Source organism: Oncorhynchus kisutch, unplaced genomic scaffold, assembly GCF_002021735.2.
Source record: "Oncorhynchus kisutch isolate 150728-3 unplaced genomic scaffold, Okis_V2 scaffold936, whole genome shotgun sequence".
Classification (NCBI taxonomy): domain Eukaryota; kingdom Metazoa; phylum Chordata; class Actinopteri; order Salmoniformes; family Salmonidae; genus Oncorhynchus; species Oncorhynchus kisutch.
This window is the reverse complement of record NW_022262881.1, coordinates 79,952-104,320: the sequence shown is the minus strand read 5'-3', so window position 1 is coordinate 104,320 and position 24,369 is coordinate 79,952. Positions and strand designations below refer to the sequence as shown.

At 44.8% G+C, this 24,369-nt stretch overlaps 1 protein-coding gene across 1 annotated transcript in view; it reads right to left on the bottom strand.

Moving 5' to 3' along the window:
* LOC109876981 (cytidine monophosphate-N-acetylneuraminic acid hydroxylase) overlaps window positions 1-24,369 on the bottom strand; it is a 40,933-nt gene that overhangs the window by 12,573 nt on the left and 3,991 nt on the right. Inside the window, exon 4 of the mRNA XM_031817116.1 lies at window positions 24,045-24,235. Within this exon, the coding sequence (XP_031672976.1) occupies window positions 24,045-24,235 (191 nt within the window). The remainder of the gene's footprint in view (window positions 1-24,044; window positions 24,236-24,369) is intronic.

Below are 24,369 nucleotides of genomic sequence, written 5' to 3'. Positions count from 1 at the left end.
TCCATACAGGTACCATCTCTACATACCTGTACCATCTCTACATACCTGTACCATAGAGGTACCATCTCTACATGCCTGTACCATACAGGTACCATCTCCACATGCCTGTACCATACAGGTACCATCTCTACATGCCTGTACCATACACCATACAGATACCATCTCTACATGCCTGTACCATACTCCATACAGGTACCATCTCTACATGCCTGTACCATACTCCATACAGGTACCATCTCTACATGCCTGTACCATACAGGTACCATCTCTACATGCCTGTACCATACACCATACAGGTACCATCTCTACATGCCTGTACCATACTCCATACAGGTACCATCTCTACATGCCTGTACCATACTCCACACAGGTACCATCTCTACATGCCTGTACCATACTCCATACAGGTACCATCTCTACATGCCTGTACCATACAGGTACCATCTCTACATGCCTGTACCATACACCATACAGATACCATCTCTACATGCCTGTACCATACTCCATACAGGTACCATCTCTACATGCCTGTACCATACTCCATACAGGTACCATCTCTACATGCCTGTACCATACAGGTACCATCTCTACATGCCTGTACCATACAGGTACCATCTCTACATGCCTGTACCATACAGGTACCATCTCTACATACCTGTACCATACTCCATACAGATACCATCTCTACATATCTGTACCATACAGGTACCATCTCTACATACCTGTACCATACTCCATACAGATACCATCTCTACATGCCTGTACCATACTCCATACAGGTACCATCTCTACATGCCTGTACCATACAGGTACCATCTCTACATGCCTGTACCATACAGGTACCATCTCTACATGCCTGTACCATTCAGGTACCATCTCTACATACCTGTACCATACTCCATACAGGTACCATCTCTACATGCCTGTACCATACTCCATACAGGTACCATCTCTACATGCCTGTACCATACTCCATACAGATACCATCTCTACATGCCTGTACCATACAGGTACCATCTCTACATGCCTGTACCATACAGGTACCATCTCTACATGCCTGTACCATACAGGTACCATCTCTACATACCTGTACCATACTCCATACAGATACCATCTCTACATATCTGTACCATACAGGTACCATCTCTACATGCCTGTACCATACTCCATACAGGTACCATCTCTACATACCTGTACCATACTCCATACAGATACCATCTCTACATGCCTGTACCATACTCCATACAGGTACCATCTCTACATGCCTGTACCATACAGGTACCATCTCTACATGCCTGTACCATACAGGTACCATCTCTAAATGCCTGTACCATTCAGGTACCATCTCTACATACCTGTACCATACTCCATACAGGTACCATCTCTACATGCCTGTACCATACTCCATACAGGTACCATCTCTACATGCCTGTACCATACAGGTACCATCTCTACATACCTGTACCATACAGGTACCATCTCTACATGCCTGTACCATACAGGTACCATCTCTACATGCCTGTACCATACTCCATACAGATACCATCTCTACATGCCTGTACCATACTCCATACAGGTACCATCTCTACATGCCTATACAATACTCCATACAGATACCATCTCTACATGCCTGTACCATCTCTACATGCCTGTACCATACTCCATACAGGTACCATCTCTACATGCCTGTACCATACTCCATACAGATACCATCTCTACATATCTGTACCATACTCCATACAGGTACCATCTCTACATACCTGTACCATACTCCATACAGGTACCATCTCTACATGCCTGTACCATACAGGTACCATCTCTACATACCTGTACCATCTCTACATACCTGTACCATACAGGTACCATCTCTACATGCCTGTACCATACTCCATACAGGTACCATCTCTACATGCCTGTACCATACTCCATACAGGTACCATCTCTACATACCTGTACCATCTCTACATACCTGTACCATAGAGGTACCATCTCTACATGCCTGTACCATACAGGTACCATCTCCACATGCCTGTACCATACAGGTACCATCTCTACATGCCTGTACCATACTCCATACAGATACCATCTCTACATATCTGTACCATACTCCATACAGGTACCATCTCTACATACCTGTACCATACTCCATACAGGTACCATCTCTACATGCCTGTACCATACAGGTACCATCTCTACATACCTGTACCATCTCTACATACCTGTACCATACAGGTACCATCTCTACATGCCTGTACCATACTCCATACAGGTACCATCTCTACATGCCTGTACCATACAGGTACCATCTCTACATACCTGTACCATCTCTACATACCTGTACCATACAGGTACCATCTCTACATGCCTGTACCATACTCCATACAGGTACCATCTCTACATGCCTGTACCATACTCCATACAGGTACCATCTCTACATACCTGTACCATCTCTACATGCCTGTACCATAGAGGTACCATCTCTACATGCCTGTACCATACAGGTACCATCTCTACATGCCTGTACCATACAGGTACCATCTCTACATGCCTGTACCATACACCATACAGATACCATCTCTACATGCCTGTACCATACTCCATACAGGTACCATCTCTACATGCCTGTACCATTCAGGTACCATCTCTACATACCTGTACCATACTCCATACAGGTACCATCTCTACATGCCTGTACCATACTCCATACAGGTACCATCTCTACATGCCTGTACCATACTCCATACAGATACCATCTCTACATGCCTGTACCATACAGGTACCATCTCTACATACCTGTACCATACAGGTACCATCTCTACATGCCTGTACCATACAGGTACCATCTCTACATGCCTGTACCATACTCCATACAGATACCATCTCTACATGCCTGTACCATACTCCATACAGGTACCATCTCTACATGCCTATACAATACTCCATACAGATACCATCTCTACATGCCTGTACCATCTCTACATGCCTGTACCATACTCCATACAGGTACCATCTCTACATGCCTGTACCATACTCCATACAGATACCATCTCTACATATCTGTACCATACTCCATACAGGTACCATCTCTACATACCTGTACCATACTCCATACAGGTACCATCTCTACATGCCTGTACCATACAGGTACCATCTCTACATACCTGTACCATCTCTACATACCTGTACCATACAGGTACCATCTCTACATGCCTGTACCATACTCCATACAGGTACCATCTCTACATGCCTGTACCATACTCCATACAGGTACCATCTCTACATACCTGTACCATCTCTACATGCCTGTACCATACAGGTACCATCTCCACATGCCTGTACCATACAGGTACCATCTCTACATGCCTGTACCATACTCCATACAGATACCATCTCTACATATCTGTACCATACTCCATACAGGTACCATCTCTACATACCTGTACCATACTCCATACAGGTACCATCTCTACATGCCTGTACCATACAGGTACCATCTCTACATACCTGTACCATCTCTACATACCTGTACCATACAGGTACCATCTCTACATGCCTGTACCATACTCCATACAGGTACCATCTCTACATGCCTGTACCATACAGGTACCATCTCTACATACCTGTACCATCTCTACATACCTGTACCATACAGGTACCATCTCTACATGCCTGTACCATACTCCATACAGGTACCATCTCTACATGCCTGTACCATACTCCATACAGGTACCATCTCTACATACCTGTACCATCTCTACATGCCTGTACCATAGAGGTACCATCTCTACATGCCTGTACCATACAGGTACCATCTCTACATGCCTGTACCATACAGGTACCATCTCTACATGCCTGTACCATACACCATACAGATACCATCTCTACATGCCTGTACCATACTCCATACAGGTACCATCTCTACATGCCTGTACCCTGTACCATACTCCATACAGATACCATCTCTACATGCCTGTACCCTGTACCATACACCATACAGATACCATCTCTACATGCCTGTACCATACTCCATACAGGTACCATCTCTACATGCCTGTACCATACAGGTACCATCTCTACATGCCTGTACCATACAGGTACCATCTCTACATGCCTGTACCATTCAGGTACCATCTCTACATACCTGTACCATACTCCATACAGGTACCATCTCTACATGCCTGTACCATACTCCATACAGGTACCATCTCTACATGCCTGTACCATACTCCATACAGATACCATCTCTACATGCCTGTACCATACAGGTACCATCTCTACATACCTGTACCATACAGGTACCATCTCTACATGCCTGTACCATACAGGTACCATCTCTACATGCCTGTACCATACTCCATACAGATACCATCTCTACATGCCTGTACCATACTCCATACAGATACCATCTCTACATATCTGTACCATACTCCATACAGGTACCATCTCTACATACCTGTACCATACTCCATACAGGTACCATCTCTACATGCCTGTACCATACAGGTACCATCTCTACATACCTGTACCATCTCTACATACCTGTACCATACAGGTACCATCTCTACATGCCTGTACCATACTCCATACAGGTACCATCTCTACATGCCTGTACCATCTCTACATACCTGTACCATCTCTACATACCTGTACCATCTCTACATACCTGTACCATAGAGGTACCATCTCTACATGCCTGTACCATACAGGTACCATCTCCACATGCCTGTACCATACAGGTACCATCTCTACATGCCTGTACCATACACCATACAGATACCATCTCTACATGCCTGTACCATACTCCATACAGGTACCATCTCTACATGCCTGTACCATACTCCATACAGATACCATCTCTACATGCCTGTACCATACACCATACAGGTACCATCTCTACATGCCTGTACCATACACCATACAGGTACCATCTCTACATGCCTGTACCATACTCCATACAGGTACCATCTCTACATGCCTGTACCATACTCCATACAGATACCATCTCTACATATCTGTACCATACTCCATACAGGTACCATCTCTACATACCTGTACCATACTCCATACAGGTACCATCTCTACATGCCTGTACCATACAGGTACCATCTCTACATACCTGTACCATCTCTACATACCTGTACCATACAGGTACCATCTCTACATGCCTGTACCATACTCCATACAGGTACCATCTCTACATGCCTGTACCATACTCCATACAGGTACCATCTCTACATACCTGTACCATCTCTACATGCCTGTACCATAGAGGTACCATCTCTACATGCCTGTACCATACAGGTACCATCTCTACATGCCTGTACCATACAGGTACCATCTCTACATGCCTGTACCATACACCATACAGATACCATCTCTACATGCCTGTACCATACTCCATACAGGTACCATCTCTACATGCCTGTACCCTGTACCATACTCCATACAGGTACCATCTCTACATGCCTGTACCATACTCCATACAGATACCATCTCTACATGCCTGTACCATACAGGTACCATCTCTACATGCCTGTACCATACAGGTACCATCTCTACATGCCTGTACCATACAGGTACCATCTCTACATACCTGTACCATACTCCATACAGATACCATCTCTACATATCTGTACCATACAGGTACCATCTCTACAGGCCTGTACCATACTCCATACAGGTACCATCTCTACATACCTGTACCATACTCCATACAGATACCATCTCTACATGCCTGTACCATACTCCATACAGGTACCATCTCTACATGCCTGTACCATACAGGTACCATCTCTACATGCCTGTACCATACAGGTACCATCTCTAAATGCCTGTACCATTCAGGTACCATCTCTACATACCTGTACCATACTCCATACAGGTACCATCTCTACATGCCTGTACCATACTCCATACAGATACCATCTCTACATGCCTGTACCATCTCTACATGCCTGTACCATACTCCATACAGGTACCATCTCTACATGCCTGTACCATACTCCATACAGATACCATCTCTACATATCTGTACCATACTCCATACAGGTACCATCTCTACATACCTGTACCATACTCCATACAGGTACCATCTCTACATGCCTGTACCATACAGGTACCATCTCTACATACCTGTACCATCTCTACATACCTGTACCATACAGGTACCATCTCTACATGCCTGTACCATACTCCATACAGGTACCATCTCTACATGCCTGTACCATACTCCATACAGGTACCATCTCTACATACCTGTACCATCTCTACATGCCTGTACCATACAGGTACCATCTCCACATGCCTGTACCATACAGGTACCATCTCTACATGCCTGTACCATACTCCATACAGATACCATCTCTACATATCTGTACCATACTCCATACAGGTACCATCTCTACATACCTGTACCATACTCCATACAGGTACCATCTCTACATGCCTGTACCATACAGGTACCATCTCTACATACCTGTACCATCTCTACATACCTGTACCATACAGGTACCATCTCTACATGCCTGTACCATACTCCATACAGGTACCATCTCTACATGCCTGTACCATACAGGTACCATCTCTACATACCTGTACCATCTCTACATACCTGTACCATACAGGTACCATCTCTACATGCCTGTACCATACTCCATACAGGTACCATCTCTACATGCCTGTACCATACTCCATACAGGTACCATCTCTACATACCTGTACCATCTCTACATGCCTGTACCATAGAGGTACCATCTCTACATGCCTGTACCATACAGGTACCATCTCTACATGCCTGTACCATACAGGTACCATCTCTACATGCCTGTACCATACACCATACAGATACCATCTCTACATGCCTGTACCATACTCCATACAGGTACCATCTCTACATGCCTGTACCCTGTACCATACTCCATACAGATACCATCTCTACATGCCTGTACCCTGTACCATACACCATACAGATACCATCTCTACATGCCTGTACCATACTCCATACAGGTACCATCTCTACATGCCTGTACCATACAGGTACCATCTCTACATGCCTGTACCATACAGGTACCATCTCTACATGCCTGTACCATTCAGGTACCATCTCTACATACCTGTACCATACTCCATACAGGTACCATCTCTACATGCCTGTACCATACTCCATACAGGTACCATCTCTACATGCCTGTACCATACTCCATACAGATACCATCTCTACATGCCTGTACCATACAGGTACCATCTCTACATACCTGTACCATACAGGTACCATCTCTACATGCCTGTACCATACAGGTACCATCTCTACATGCCTGTACCATACTCCATACAGATACCATCTCTACATGCCTGTACCATACTCCATACAGATACCATCTCTACATATCTGTACCATACTCCATACAGGTACCATCTCTACATACCTGTACCATACTCCATACAGGTACCATCTCTACATGCCTGTACCATACAGGTACCATCTCTACATACCTGTACCATCTCTACATACCTGTACCATACAGGTACCATCTCTACATGCCTGTACCATACTCCATACAGGTACCATCTCTACATGCCTGTACCATCTCTACATACCTGTACCATCTCTACATACCTGTACCATCTCTACATACCTGTACCATAGAGGTACCATCTCTACATGCCTGTACCATACAGGTACCATCTCCACATGCCTGTACCATACAGGTACCATCTCTACATGCCTGTACCATACACCATACAGATACCATCTCTACATGCCTGTACCATACTCCATACAGGTACCATCTCTACATGCCTGTACCATACTCCATACAGGTACCATCTCTACATGCCTGTACCATACACCATACAGGTACCATCTCTACATGCCTGTACCATACACCATACAGGTACCATCTCTACATGCCTGTACCATACTCCATACAGGTACCATCTCTACATGCCTGTACCATACTCCATACAGATACCATCTCTACATATCTGTACCATACTCCATACAGGTACCATCTCTACATACCTGTACCATACTCCATACAGGTACCATCTCTACATGCCTGTACCATACAGGTACCATCTCTACATACCTGTACCATCTCTACATACCTGTACCATACAGGTACCATCTCTACATGCCTGTACCATACTCCATACAGGTACCATCTCTACATGCCTGTACCATACTCCATACAGGTACCATCTCTACATACCTGTACCATCTCTACATGCCTGTACCATAGAGGTACCATCTCTACATGCCTGTACCATACAGGTACCATCTCTACATGCCTGTACCATACAGGTACCATCTCTACATGCCTGTACCATACACCATACAGATACCATCTCTACATGCCTGTACCATACTCCATACAGGTACCATCTCTACATGCCTGTACCCTGTACCATACTCCATACAGGTACCATCTCTACATGCCTGTACCATACTCCATACAGATACCATCTCTACATGCCTGTACCATACAGGTACCATCTCTACATGCCTGTACCATACAGGTACCATCTCTACATGCCTGTACCATACAGGTACCATCTCTACATACCTGTACCATACTCCATACAGATACCATCTCTACATATCTGTACCATACAGGTACCATCTCTACAGGCCTGTACCATACTCCATACAGGTACCATCTCTACATACCTGTACCATACTCCATACAGATACCATCTCTACATGCCTGTACCATACTCCATACAGGTACCATCTCTACATGCCTGTACCATACAGGTACCATCTCTACATGCCTGTACCATACAGGTACCATCTCTAAATGCCTGTACCATTCAGGTACCATCTCTACATACCTGTACCATACTCCATACAGGTACCATCTCTACATGCCTGTACCATACTCCATACAGGTACCATCTCTACATGCCTGTACCATACAGGTACCATCTCTACATACCTGTACCATACAGGTACCATCTCTACATGCCTGTACCATACAGGTACCATCTCTACATGCCTGTACCATACTCCATACAGATACCATCTCTACATGCCTGTACCATACTCCATACAGGTACCATCTCTACATGCCTATACAATACTCCATACAGATACCATCTCTACATGCCTGTACCATCTCTACATGCCTGTACCATACTCCATACAGGTACCATCTCTACATGCCTGTACCATACTCCATACAGATACCATCTCTACATATCTGTACCATACTCCATACAGGTACCATCTCTACATACCTGTACCATACTCCATACAGGTACCATCTCTACATGCCTGTACCATACAGGTACCATCTCTACATACCTGTACCATCTCTACATACCTGTACCATACAGGTACCATCTCTACATGCCTGTACCATACTCCATACAGGTACCATCTCTACATGCCTGTACCATACTCCATACAGGTACCATCTCTACATACCTGTACCATCTCTACATACCTGTACCATAGAGGTACCATCTCTACATGCCTGTACCATACAGGTACCATCTCCACATGCCTGTACCATACAGGTACCATCTCTACATGCCTGTACCATACTCCATACAGATACCATCTCTACATATCTGTACCATACTCCATACAGGTACCATCTCTACATACCTGTACCATACTCCATACAGGTACCATCTCTACATGCCTGTACCATACAGGTACCATCTCTACATACCTGTACCATCTCTACATACCTGTACCATACAGGTACCATCTCTACATGCCTGTACCATACTCCATACAGGTACCATCTCTACATGCCTGTACCATACAGGTACCATCTCTACATACCTGTACCATCTCTACATACCTGTACCATACAGGTACCATCTCTACATGCCTGTACCATACTCCATACAGGTACCATCTCTACATGCCTGTACCATACTCCATACAGGTACCATCTCTACATACCTGTACCATCTCTACATGCCTGTACCATAGAGGTACCATCTCTACATGCCTGTACCATACAGGTACCATCTCTACATGCCTGTACCATACAGGTACCATCTCTACATGCCTGTACCATACACCATACAGATACCATCTCTACATGCCTGTACCATACTCCATACAGGTACCATCTCTACATGCCTGTACCATTCAGGTACCATCTCTACATACCTGTACCATACTCCATACAGGTACCATCTCTACATGCCTGTACCATACTCCATACAGGTACCATCTCTACATGCCTGTACCATACTCCATACAGATACCATCTCTACATGCCTGTACCATACAGGTACCATCTCTACATACCTGTACCATACAGGTACCATCTCTACATGCCTGTACCATACAGGTACCATCTCTACATGCCTGTACCATACTCCATACAGATACCATCTCTACATGCCTGTACCATACTCCATACAGGTACCATCTCTACATGCCTATACAATACTCCATACAGATACCATCTCTACATGCCTGTACCATCTCTACATGCCTGTACCATACTCCATACAGGTACCATCTCTACATGCCTGTACCATACTCCATACAGATACCATCTCTACATATCTGTACCATACTCCATACAGGTACCATCTCTACATACCTGTACCATACTCCATACAGGTACCATCTCTACATGCCTGTACCATACAGGTACCATCTCTACATACCTGTACCATCTCTACATACCTGTACCATACAGGTACCATCTCTACATGCCTGTACCATACTCCATACAGGTACCATCTCTACATGCCTGTACCATACTCCATACAGGTACCATCTCTACATACCTGTACCATCTCTACATGCCTGTACCATACAGGTACCATCTCCACATGCCTGTACCATACAGGTACCATCTCTACATGCCTGTACCATACTCCATACAGATACCATCTCTACATATCTGTACCATACTCCATACAGGTACCATCTCTACATACCTGTACCATACTCCATACAGGTACCATCTCTACATGCCTGTACCATACAGGTACCATCTCTACATACCTGTACCATCTCTACATACCTGTACCATACAGGTACCATCTCTACATGCCTGTACCATACTCCATACAGGTACCATCTCTACATGCCTGTACCATACAGGTACCATCTCTACATACCTGTACCATCTCTACATACCTGTACCATACAGGTACCATCTCTACATGCCTGTACCATACTCCATACAGGTACCATCTCTACATGCCTGTACCATACTCCATACAGGTACCATCTCTACATACCTGTACCATCTCTACATGCCTGTACCATAGAGGTACCATCTCTACATGCCTGTACCATACAGGTACCATCTCTACATGCCTGTACCATACAGGTACCATCTCTACATGCCTGTACCATACACCATACAGATACCATCTCTACATGCCTGTACCATACTCCATACAGGTACCATCTCTACATGCCTGTACCCTGTACCATACTCCATACAGATACCATCTCTACATGCCTGTACCCTGTACCATACACCATACAGATACCATCTCTACATGCCTGTACCATACTCCATACAGGTACCATCTCTACATGCCTGTACCATACAGGTACCATCTCTACATGCCTGTACCATACAGGTACCATCTCTACATGCCTGTACCATTCAGGTACCATCTCTACATACCTGTACCATACTCCATACAGGTACCATCTCTACATGCCTGTACCATACTCCATACAGGTACCATCTCTACATGCCTGTACCATACTCCATACAGATACCATCTCTACATGCCTGTACCATACAGGTACCATCTCTACATACCTGTACCATACAGGTACCATCTCTACATGCCTGTACCATACAGGTACCATCTCTACATGCCTGTACCATACTCCATACAGATACCATCTCTACATGCCTGTACCATACTCCATACAGATACCATCTCTACATATCTGTACCATACTCCATACAGGTACCATCTCTACATACCTGTACCATACTCCATACAGGTACCATCTCTACATGCCTGTACCATACAGGTACCATCTCTACATACCTGTACCATCTCTACATACCTGTACCATACAGGTACCATCTCTACATGCCTGTACCATACTCCATACAGGTACCATCTCTACATGCCTGTACCATCTCTACATACCTGTACCATCTCTACATACCTGTACCATCTCTACATACCTGTACCATAGAGGTACCATCTCTACATGCCTGTACCATACAGGTACCATCTCCACATGCCTGTACCATACAGGTACCATCTCTACATGCCTGTACCATACACCATACAGATACCATCTCTACATGCCTGTACCATACTCCATACAGGTACCATCTCTACATGCCTGTACCATACTCCATACAGATACCATCTCTACATGCCTGTACCATACACCATACAGGTACCATCTCTACATGCCTGTACCATACACCATACAGGTACCATCTCTACATGCCTGTACCATACTCCATACAGGTACCATCTCTACATGCCTGTACCATACTCCATACAGATACCATCTCTACATATCTGTACCATACTCCATACAGGTACCATCTCTACATACCTGTACCATACTCCATACAGGTACCATCTCTACATGCCTGTACCATACAGGTACCATCTCTACATACCTGTACCATCTCTACATACCTGTACCATACAGGTACCATCTCTACATGCCTGTACCATACTCCATACAGGTACCATCTCTACATGCCTGTACCATACTCCATACAGGTACCATCTCTACATACCTGTACCATCTCTACATGCCTGTACCATAGAGGTACCATCTCTACATGCCTGTACCATACAGGTACCATCTCTACATGCCTGTACCATACAGGTACCATCTCTACATGCCTGTACCATACACCATACAGATACCATCTCTACATGCCTGTACCATACTCCATACAGGTACCATCTCTACATGCCTGTACCCTGTACCATACTCCATACAGGTACCATCTCTACATGCCTGTACCATACTCCATACAGGTACCATCTCTACATGCCTGTACCATACTCCATACAGATACCATCTCTACATGCCTGTACCATACAGGTACCATCTCTACATACCTGTACCATACAGGTACCATCTCTACATGCCTGTACCATACTCCATACAGATACCATCTCTACATGCCTGTACCATACAGGTACCATCTCTACATGCCTGTACCATACTCCATACAGATACCATCTCTACATGCCTGTACCATACTCCATACAGATACCATCTCTACATATCTGTACCATACTCCATACAGGTACCATCTCTACATACCTGTACCATACTCCATACAGGTACCATCTCTACATGCCTGTACCATACAGGTACCATCTCTACATACCTGTACCATCTCTACATATCTGTACCATACAGGTACCATCTCTACATGCCTGTACCATACTCCATACAGGTACCATCTCTACATGCCTGTACCATACTCCATACAGGTACCATCTCTACATGCCTGTACCATACTCCATACAGGTACCATCTCTACATGCCTGTACCATACTCCATACAGATACCATCTCTACATGCCTGTACCATACAGGTACCATCTCTACATACCTGTACCATACAGGTACCATCTCTACATGCCTGTACCATACAGGTACCATCTCTACATGCCTGTACCATACTCCATACAGATACCATCTCTACATGCCTGTACCATACTCCATACAGATACCATCTCTACATATCTGTACCATACTCCATACAGGTACCATCTCTACATACCTGTACCATACTCCATACAGGTACCATCTCTACATGCCTGTACCATACAGGTACCATCTCTACATACCTGTACCATCTCTACATACCTGTACCATACAGGTACCATCTCTACATGCCTGTACCATACAGGTACCATCTCTACATGCCTGTACCATACTCCATACATGTACCATCTCTACATACCTGTACCATCTCTACATACCTGTACCATAGAGGTACCATCTCTACATGCCTGTACCATACAGGTACCATCTCCACATGCCTGTACCATACAGGTACCATCTCTACATGCCTGTACCATACACCATACAGATACCATCTCTACATGCCTGTACCATACTCCATACAGGTACCATCTCTACATGCCTGTACCATACTCCATACAGGTACCATCTCTACATGCCTGTACCATACAGGTACCATCTCTACATGCCTGTACCATACACCATACAGGTACCATCTCTACATGCCTGTACCATACTCCATACAGGTACCATCTCTACATGCCTGTACCATACTCCACACAGGTACCATCTCTACATGCCTGTACCATACTCCATACAGGTACCATCTCTACATGCCTGTACCATACAGGTACCATCTCTACATGCCTGTACCATACACCATACAGATACCATCTCTACATGCCTGTACCATACTCCATACAGGTACCATCTCTACATGCCTGTACCATACTCCATACAGGTACCATCTCTACATGCCTGTACCATACAGGTACCATCTCTACATGCCTGTACCATACAGGTACCATCTCTACATGCCTGTACCATACAGGTACCATCTCTACATACCTGTACCATACTCCATACAGATACCATCTCTACATATCTGTACCATACAGGTACCATCTCTACATACCTGTACCATACTCCATACAGATACCATCTCTACATGCCTGTACCATACTCCATACAGGTACCATCTCTACATGCCTGTACCATACAGGTACCATCTCTACATGCCTGTACCATACAGGTACCATCTCTACATGCCTGTACCATTCAGGTACCATCTCTACATACCTGTACCATACTCCATACAGGTACCATCTCTACATGCCTGTACCATACTCCATACAGATACCATCTCTACATGCCTGTACCATACAGGTACCATCTCTACATGCCTGTACCATACAGGTACCATCTCTACATGCCTGTACCATACAGGTACCATCTCTACATATCTGTACCATACAGGTACCATCTCTACATGCCTGTACCATACTCCATACAGGTACCATCTCTACATACCTGTACCATACTCCATACAGATACCATCTCTACATGCCTGTACCATACTCCATACAGGTACCATCTCTACATGCCTGTACCATACAGGTACCATCTCTACATGCCTGTACCATACAGGTACCATCTCTAAATGCCTGTACCATTCAGGTACCATCTCTACATACCTGTACCATACTCCATACAGGTACCATCTCTACATGCCTGTACCATACTCCATACAGGTACCATCTCTACATGCCTGTACCATACTCCATACAGATACCATCTCTACATGCCTGTACCATACAGGTACCATCTCTACATACCTGTACCATACAGGTACCATCTCTACATGCCTGTACCATACAGGTACCATCTCTACATGCCTGTACCATACTCCATACAGATACCATCTCTACATGCCTGTACCATACTCCATACAGGTACCATCTCTACATGCCTATACAATACTCCATACAGATACCATCTCTACATGCCTGTACCATCTCTACATGCCTGTACCATACTCCATACAGGTACCATCTCTACATGCCTGTACCATACTCCATACAGATACCATCTCTACATATCTGTACCATACTCCATACAGGTACCATCTCTACATGCCTGTACCATACAGGTACCATCTCTACATACCTGTACCATCTCTACATACCTGTACCATACAGGTACCATCTCTACATGCCTGTACCATACTCCATACAGGTACCATCTCTACATGCCTGTACCATACTCCATACAGGTACCATCTCTACATACCTGTACCATCTCTACATACCTGTACCATAGAGGTACCATCTCTACATGCCTGTACCATACAGGTACCATCTCCACATGCCTGTACCATACAGGTACCATCTCTACATGCCTGTACCATACTCCATACAGATACCATCTCTACATATCTGTACCATACTCCATACAGGTACCATCTCTACATACCTGTACCATACTCCATACAGGTACCATCTCTACATGCCTGTACCATACAGGTACCATCTCTACATACCTGTACCATCTCTACATACCTGTACCATACAGGTACCATCTCTACATGCCTGTACCATACTCCATACAGGTACCATCTCTACATGCCTGTACCATACAGGTACCATCTCTACATACCTGTACCATCTCTACATACCTGTACCATACAGGTACCATCTCTACATGCCTGTACCATACTCCATACAGGTACCATCTCTACATGCCTGTACCATACTCCATACAGGTACCATCTCTACATACCTGTACCATCTCTACATGCCTGTACCATAGAGGTACCATCTCTACATGCCTGTACCATACAGGTACCATCTCTACATGCCTGTACCATACAGGTACCATCTCTACATGCCTGTACCATACACCATACAGATACCATCTCTACATGCCTGTACCATACTCCATACAGGTACCATCTCTACATGCCTGTACCCTGTACCATACTCCATACAGATACCATCTCTACATGCCTGTACCCTGTACCATACACCATACAGATACCATCTCTACATGCCTGTACCATACTCCATACAGGTACCATCTCTACATGCCTGTACCATACAGGTACCATCTCTACATGCCTGTACCATACAGGTACCATCTCTACATGCCTGTACCATTCAGGTACCATCTCTACATACCTGTACCATACTCCATACAGGTACCATCTCTACATGCCTGTACCATACTCCATACAGGTACCATCTCTACATGCCTGTACCATACTCCATACAGATACCATCTCTACATGCCTGTACCATACAGGTACCATCTCTACATACCTGTACCATACAGGTACCATCTCTACATGCCTGTACCATACAGGTACCATCTCTACATGCCTGTACCATACTCCATACAGATACCATCTCTACATGCCTGTACCATACTCCATACAGATACCATCTCTACATATCTGTACCATACTCCATACAGGTACCATCTCTACATACCTGTACCATACTCCATACAGGTACCATCTCTACATGCCTGTACCATACAGGTACCATCTCTACATACCTGTACCATCTCTACATACCTGTACCATACAGGTACCATCTCTACATGCCTGTACCATACTCCATACAGGTACCATCTCTACATGCCTGTACCATCTCTACATACCTGTACCATCTCTACATACCTGTACCATCTCTACATACCTGTACCATAGAGGTACCATCTCTACATGCCTGTACCATACAGGTACCATCTCCACATGCCTGTACCATACAGGTACCATCTCTACATGCCTGTACCATACACCATACAGATACCATCTCTACATGCCTGTACCATACTCCATACAGGTACCATCTCTACATGCCTGTACCATACTCCATACAGATACCATCTCTACATGCCTGTACCATACACCATACAGGTACCATCTCTACATGCCTGTACCATACACCATACAGGTACCATCTCTACATGCCTGTACCATACTCCATACAGGTACCATCTCTACATGCCTGTACCATACTCCATACAGATACCATCTCTACATATCTGTACCATACTCCATACAGGTACCATCTCTACATACCTGTACCATACTCCATACAGGTACCATCTCTACATGCCTGTACCATACAGGTACCATCTCTACATACCTGTACCATCTCTACATACCTGTACCATACAGGTACCATCTCTACATGCCTGTACCATACTCCATACAGGTACCATCTCTACATGCCTGTACCATACTCCATACAGGTACCATCTCTACATACCTGTACCATCTCTACATGCCTGTACCATAGAGGTACCATCTCTACATGCCTGTACCATACAGGTACCATCTCTACATGCCTGTACCATACAGGTACCATCTCTACATGCCTGTACCATACACCATACAGATACCATCTCTACATGCCTGTACCATACTCCATACAGGTACCATCTCTACATGCCTGTACCCTGTACCGTACTCCATACAGGTACCATCTCTACATGCCTGTACCATACTCCATACAGGTACCATCTCTACATGCCTGTACCATACTCCATACAGATACCATCTCTACATGCCTGTACCATACAGGTACCATCTCTACATACCTGTACCATACAGGTACCATCTCTACATGCCTGTACCCTGTACCGTACTCCATACAGGTACCATCTCTACATGCCTGTACCATACTCCATACAGGTACCATCTCTACATGCCTGTACCATACTCCATACAGGTACCATCTCTACATGCCTGTACCATACTCCATACAGATACCATCTCTACATGCCTGTACCATACAGGTACCATCTCTACATGCCTGTACCATACTCCATACAGATACCATCTCTACATGCCTGTACCATACTCCATACAGATACCATCTCTACATATCTGTACCATACTCCATACAGGTACCATCTCTACATACCTGTACCATACTCCATACAGGTACCATCTCTACATGCCTGTACCATACAGGTACCATCTCTACATACCTGTACCATCTCTACATATCTGTACCATACAGGTACCATCTCTACATGCCTGTACCATACTCCATACAGGTACCATCTCTACATGCCTGTACCATACTCCATACAGGTACCATCTCTACATGCCTGTACCATACTCCATACAGGTACCATCTCTACATGCCTGTACCATACTCCATACAGATACCATCTCTACATGCCTGTACCATACAGGTACCATCTCTACATACCTGTACCATACAGGTACCATCTCTACATGCCTGTACCATACAGGTACCATCTCTACATGCCTGTACCATACTCCATACAGATACCATCTCTACATGCCTGTACCATACTCCATACAGATACCATCTCTACATATCTGTACCATACTCCATACAGGTACCATCTCTACATACCTGTACCATACTCCATACAGGTACCATCTCTACATGCCTGTACCATACAGGTACCATCTCTACATACCTGTACCATCTCTACATACCTGTACCATACAGGTACCATCTCTACATGCCTGTACCATACTCCATACAGGTACCATCTCTACATGCCTGTACCATACTCCATACAGGTACCATCTCTACATACCTGTACCATCTCTACATACCTGTACCATAGAGGTACCATCTCTACATGCCTGTACCATACAGGTACCATCTCCACATGCCTGTACCATACAGGTACCATCTCTACATGCCTGTACCATACACCATACAGATACCATCTCTACATGCCTGTACCATACTCCATACAGGTACCATCTCTACATGCCTGTACCATACTCCATACAGATACCATCTCTACATGCCTGTACCATACACCATACAGGTACCATCTCTACATGCCTGTACCATACACCATACAGGTACCATCTCTACATGCCTGTACCATACTCCATACAGGTACCATCTCTACACGCCTGTACCATACTCCATACAGATACCATCTCTACATATCTGTACCATACTCCATACAGGTACCATCTCTACATACCTGTACCATACTCCATACAGGTACCATCTCTACATGCCTGTACCATACAGGTACCATCTCTACATACCTGTACCATCTCTACATACCTGTACCATACAGGTACCATCTCTACATGCCTGTACCATACTCCATACAGGTACCATCTCTACATGCCTGTACCATACTCCATACAGGTACAGTCTCTACATACCTGTACCATACTCCATACAGGTACAGTCTCTACATACCTGTACCATCTCTACATGCCTGTACCATACTCCATACAGGTACCATCTCTACATACCTGTACCATCTCTACATACCTGTACCATAGAGGTACCATCTCTACATGCCTGTACCATACAGGTACCATCTTCTCCACATGCCTGTACCATACAGGTACCATCTCTACATGCCTGTACCATACACCATACAGATACCATCTCTACATGCCTGTACCATACTCCATACAGGTACCATCTCTACATGCCTGTACCATACTCCATACAGATACCATCTCTACATGCCTGTACCATACACCATACAGGTACCATCTCTACATGCCTGTACCATACACCATACAGGTACCATCTCTACATGCCTGTACCATACTCCATACAGGTACCATCTCTACACGCCTGTACCATACTCCATACAGATACCATCTCTACATATCTGTACCATACTCCATACAGGTACCATCTCTACATACCTGTACCATACTCCATACAGGTACCATCTCTACATGCCGGTACCATACAGGTACCATCTCTACATACCTGTACCATCTCTACATACCTGTACCATACTCCATACAGGTACCATCTCTACATGCCTGTACCATACTCCATACAGGTACCATCTCTACATACCTGTACCATCTCTACATGCCTGTACCATAGAGGTACCATCTCTACATGCCTGTACCATACAGGTACCATCTCTACATGCCTGTACCATACAGGTACCATCTCTACATGCCTGTACCATACACCATACAGATACCATCTCTACATGCCTGTACCATACTCCATACAGGTACCATCTCTACATGCCTGTACCCTGTACCATACTCCATACAGGTACCATCTCTACATGCCTGTACCATACTCCATACAGGTACCATCTCTACATGCCTGTACCATACTCCATACAGATACCATCTCTACATGCCTGTACCATACAGGTACCATCTCTACATACCTGTACCATACAGGTACCATCTCTACATGCCTGTACCATACTCCATACAGGTACCATCTCTACATGCCTGTACCATACTCCATACAGATACCATCTCTACATGCCTGTACCATACAGGTACCATCTCTACATGCCTGTACCATACTCCATACAGATACCATCTCTACATATCTGTACCATACTCCATACAGGTACCATCTCTACATACCTGTACCATACTCCATACAGGTACCATCTCTACATGCCTGTACCATACAGGTACCATCTCTACATACCTGTACCATCTCTACATATCTGTACCATACAGGTACCATCTCTACATGCCTGTACCATACTCCATACAGGTACCATCTCTACATGCCTGTACCATACTCCATACAGGTACCATCTCTACATACCTGTACCATCTCTACATACCTGTACCATAGAGGTACCATCTCTACATGCCTGTACCATACAGGTACCATCTCTACATGCCTGTACAATACACCATACAGATACCATCTCTACATGCCTGTACCATACTCCATACAGATACCATCTCTACATGCCTGTACCATACACCATACAGGTACCATCTCTACATGCCTGTACCATACACCATACAGGTACCATCTCTACATGCCTGTACCATACTCCATACAGGTACCATCTCTACATGCCTGTACCATACTCCATACAGATACCATCTCTACATATCTGTACCATACTCCATACAGGTACCATCTCTACATACCTGTACCATACTCCATACAGGTACCATCTCTACATGCCTGTACCATACAGGTACCATCTCTACATACCTGTACCATCTCTACATACCTGTACCATACAGGTACCATCTCTACATGCCTGTACCATACTCCATACAGGTACCATCTCTACATGCCTGTACCATACTCCATACAGGTACCATCTCTACATACCTGTACCATCTCTACATACCTGTACCATAGAGGTACCATCTCTACATGCCTGTACCATACAGGTACCATCTCTACATGCCTGTACCATACAGGTACCATCTCTACATGCCTGTACCATACACCATACAGATACCATCTCTACATGCCTGTACCATACTCCATACAGGTACCATCTCTACATGCCTGTACCATACTCCATACAGATACCATCTCTACATGCCTGTACCATACACCATACAGGTACCATCTCTACATGCCTGTACCATACACCATACAGGTACCATCTCTACATGCCTGTACCATACTCCATACAGATACCATCTCTACATATCTGTACCAAACTCCAGACAGGTACCATCTCTACATACCTGTACCATACTCCATACAGGTACCATCTCTACATGCCTGTACCATACAGGTACCATCTCTACATACCTGTACCATCTCTACATACCTGTACCATACAGGTACCATCTCTACATGCCTGTACCATACTCCATACAGGTACCATCTCTACATGCCTGTACCATACTCCATACAGGTACCATCTCTACATACCTGTACCATCTCTACATGCCTGTACCATAGAGGTACCATCTCTACATGCCTGTACCATACAGGTACCATCTCTACATGCCTGTACCATACAGGTACCATCTCTACATGCCTGTACCATACACCATACAGATACCATCTCTACATGCCTGTACCATACTCCATACAGGTACCATCTCTACATGCCTGTACCATTCAGGTACCATCTCTACATACCTGTACCATACTCCATACAGGTACCATCTCTACATGCCTGTACCATACTCCATACAGGTACCATCTCTACATGCCTGTACCATACTCCATACAGATACCATCTCTACATGCCTGTACCATACAGGTACCATCTCTACATACCTGTACCATACAGGTACCATCTCTACATGCCTGTACCATACTCCATACAGGTACCATCTCTACATGCCTGTACCATACTCCATACAGATACCATCTCTACATGCCTGTACCATACAGGTACCATCTCTACATGCCTGTACCATACTCCATACAGATACCATCTCTACATGCCTGTACCATACTCCATACAGATACCATCTCTACATATCTGTTCCATACTCCATACAGGTACCATCTCTACATACCTGTACCATACTCCATACAGGTACCATCTCTACATGCCTGTACCATACAGGTACCATCTCTACATACCTGTACCATCTCTACATACCTGTACCATACAGGTACCATCTCTACATGCCTGTACCATACTCCATACAGGTACCATCTCTACATGCCTGTACCATACTCCATACAGGTACCATCTCTACATACCTGTACCATCTCTACATACCTGTACCATAGAGGTACCATCTCTACATGCCTGTACCATACAGGTACCATCTCCACATGCCTGTACCATACAGGTACCATCTCTACATGCCTGTACCATACACCATACAGATACCATCTCTACATGCCTGTACCATACTCCATACAGGTACCATCTCTACATGCCTGTACCATACTCCATACAGATACCATCTCTACATGCCTGTACCATACACCATACAGGTACCATCTCTACATGCCTGTACCATACACCATACAGGTACCATCTCTACATGCCTGTACCATACTCCATACAGGTACCATCTCTACATGCCTGTACCATACTCCATACAGATACCATCTCTACATATCTGTACCATACTCCATACAGGTACCATCTCTACATACCTGTACCATACTCCATACAGGTACCATCTCTACATGCCTGTACCATACAGGTACCATCTCTACATACCTGTACCATCTCTACATACCTGTACCATACAGGTACCATCTCTACATGCCTGTACCATACTCCATACAGGTACCATCTCTACATTCCTGTACCATACAGGTACCATCTCTACATACCTGTACCATCTCTACATACCTGTACCATAGAGGTACCATCTCTACATGCCTGTACCATACAGGTACCATCTCTACATGCCTGTACCATACACCATACAGATACCATCTCTACATGCCTGTACCATACTCCATACAGATACCATCTCTACATGCCTGTACCATACACCATACAGGTACCATCTCTACATGCCTGTACCATACACCATACAGGTACCATCTCTACATGCCTGTACCATACTCCATACAGGTACCATCTCTACATGCCTGTACCATACACCATACCTGTACCATCTCCACATGCCTGTACCATACTCCATACCTGTACCATCTCTACATACCTGTACCATACAGGTACCATCTCTACATACCTGTAACATACTCCATGCAGGCACCATCTCTACATACCTGTACCATACTCCATGCAGGCACCATCTCTACATACCTGTACCATACAGGCACCATCTCTACATACCTGTACTATACTCCATACAGGTACCATCTCTACATGCCTGTACCATACTCCATACAGGTACCATCTCTTCATACCTGAGGTGGTCGGAGTGCATGTGGCTGATGTAGATGAGGTCGGCCATGCACAGCCTCTCCATGGAGTCAGCAGGTGGCTCATGGAGCAGCCACCAGCCCCTGGCGAAGGCCGGACCCGTCAGCCAGGGGTCGAATATCATCTTCTTCCCCCCTAGCTGGAGCTCCATACATGCATGGGTAAGGTAGCTCACCTGGAGGAACATGAAGGTTGAGTTTGGAGCGGAGAATCTTGTCGCCTGACGTGCCATCTTTTTAGATTTGCGTGCGGCGCGGTTGACCAATCACATTGATATAAATAGCCTGTCGGCCATATGGGGAAAATCTC